The 1,581-nt window shown below is 63.1% G+C and overlaps 1 protein-coding gene across 3 annotated transcripts; it reads left to right on the forward strand.

The window, feature by feature from the left end:
* The first annotated feature begins 284 nt into the window (after positions 1–284).
* On the forward strand, positions 285–1,575 carry LOC117286015 (translation initiation factor IF-2-like). 3 transcript variants are annotated; one of them, XM_033763350.1, is made up of 2 exons: positions 285–869; positions 1,271–1,575. In XM_033763350.1, exons 1-2 carry the CDS (start codon positions 288–290, stop codon positions 1,541–1,543), a joined length of 855 nt encoding a protein of 284 aa, XP_033619241.1. In that variant the 5' UTR covers positions 285–287; the 3' UTR covers positions 1,544–1,575. The 3 variants fall into 3 exon arrangements, with proteins under 3 accessions (XP_033619241.1, XP_033619242.1, XP_033619243.1); XM_033763351.1 differs by having other exon boundaries at positions 285–662; XM_033763352.1 differs by having other exon boundaries at positions 285–623.
* The last annotated feature ends 6 nt before the right edge of the window (positions 1,576–1,581 follow it).

A 1,581-nucleotide genomic window follows, 5' to 3' on the forward strand; every position in this document is an offset into this window, starting at 1 on the left:
CCCGGGATGTGCGGGGGCGGGGCAGGCGGCAGCGCATTAACTCCACCCGAATCTGAAGTTGACATCCTAAGGTGCCTCTTTGGTTGGGGAGACTTTCTGAAGCGTCCTTACAACCTGCTGGGCGTTTGCTGCTGCCGCTGTACGTTTTCAGGTCACTTCCTTCTGCTGCTGCTTTGTGCTGTTCTAACCCGCCTCAATCCATCTCATCCCTGCCAAAGGTGCCCCGAAGCAGAGTGAATTCCAGGAGATTCACCAACTGTTTTGTTCCCGTCCGAGGTAAATACAGTATGCAAAATATGGAACCACCAAAGGATGCTGGCGAGGGGGAAGAAAAAGGGATTCCCTCACTTTTCCCAGCAAGTTCTTCGTTCCTTTCCACCAGGAGGAGGCGCGCAGCCCAAATCCCCCTACTCTCTCTCCTTAAATCTCCCTACCTAAGGCTGCCGAGGTCGGCAGATTGGCCAAAATCCTCCCGCAAGGCCAGTCCTCCCCGCCCCAGTTGGTTTTTCCCAGCTGTGGAGGTTGGGCGGGCCTCTGGGTCTCCAGGGGTGTCCGCGCCGGCTGAGCTGAGCAGGGCAGTCCCCGCGACTCCGGGGCGTTTGGAGTTGGCTTTGGGCGCGGAGGTGAGCGGCGGGGAGCAGCAGACCGGACGGAACCCGGAGGTGCGCGGAGGACTCTCCCCATTCTCGGGCTGGCGAGCAGCTTCGGTCCCGACTGCCATCCCGCCCAGGGTCCCAGCCGCTTTGTTCGCTGACTCCCTCTGCCCCTTTGGAGATGACTTGAACCCTCTCTGGGATCTGAGGGGCTGGCAGGGCTCAGGCTGGGGAACTACAGCTGTATGGCCCTCCATTTCCTACTCATTCAAGAAGGTACGAAAAGAAACCCGAAGAGTCCAGTAACCTGAAACTTCGCTCTCATCCTAACCTAAGCCTCGGGGGAGAGGTCCGGGCGCGGGGGAGACCCGGCCAGGCAGGTGGTCCGCGGAGGCGGAGGAGAAAGGAACTGGGAGAGCGAGAAGTTTGCTCGGGAAGACGCTGGGGATTAACGAGAAGTTAGAGGCGGGAGACGAGTGTGAAAGCGGAAGGAGGAGGGCGGGAGGCTCGAAGCGTATATATAGCGCGGGCCAGGAAAGAGGGAGGACTTGGCGCGCCAGTCCTGGCTTGCGAATCCCTCTCTGGGATAACGCTGTGTGGCGGGGCCGGGGAAGGCGAGGTCCGCGCGGGCTCGCGGAGGGAAGCCGCTCCTCACTCTTCTCTCTGTCTCGTCCCAGGTCGCGCGGCGGACCGAGAGACGCCAACGAAAGAGGCGAGGAGGTGCCACCCGGGGCGGCGACTGGAGAGCCGCGGGAGGAGGAGCGCGAAGACCGGCGACCGCCGTGCGTACTTTCCGGAGGGAAGGGCGGGGGAGTCAGCCGGGAGGGGGACGCCTGCCGTCTAGGAGCTCCGCTGAGTTCCGACCGCGGTGTCCCTGCTCCGCGCCCACCAGAGGAAAGTTTACTCCAGGAGCTTCCGGCTGGCCCGCGCCCTCCGGGTCCAGCCCCTGAGCCTTCGGAGCGGGCGCCGAGAGCCGCTATGCCTGGGG

Source organism: Fukomys damarensis, unplaced genomic scaffold (assembly GCF_012274545.1).
Source record: "Fukomys damarensis isolate Sample0158 unplaced genomic scaffold, DMR_v1.0_HiC HiC_scaffold_14, whole genome shotgun sequence".
Taxonomy (NCBI): Eukaryota; Metazoa; Chordata; class Mammalia; order Rodentia; family Bathyergidae; genus Fukomys; species Fukomys damarensis.

Bases quoted from the DNA above. Each gene is read 5' to 3' on its own strand.
- LOC117286015 (XM_033763350.1), top strand. From the start codon at position 288: ATGCAAAATATGGAACCACCAAAGGATGCTGGCGAGGGGGAAGAAAAA. The intron at 870-1,270 runs GTACGAAAAGAA...GTCTCGTCCCAG, and splicing joins TTTCCTACTCATTCAAGAAG to GTCGCGCGGCGGACCGAGAG.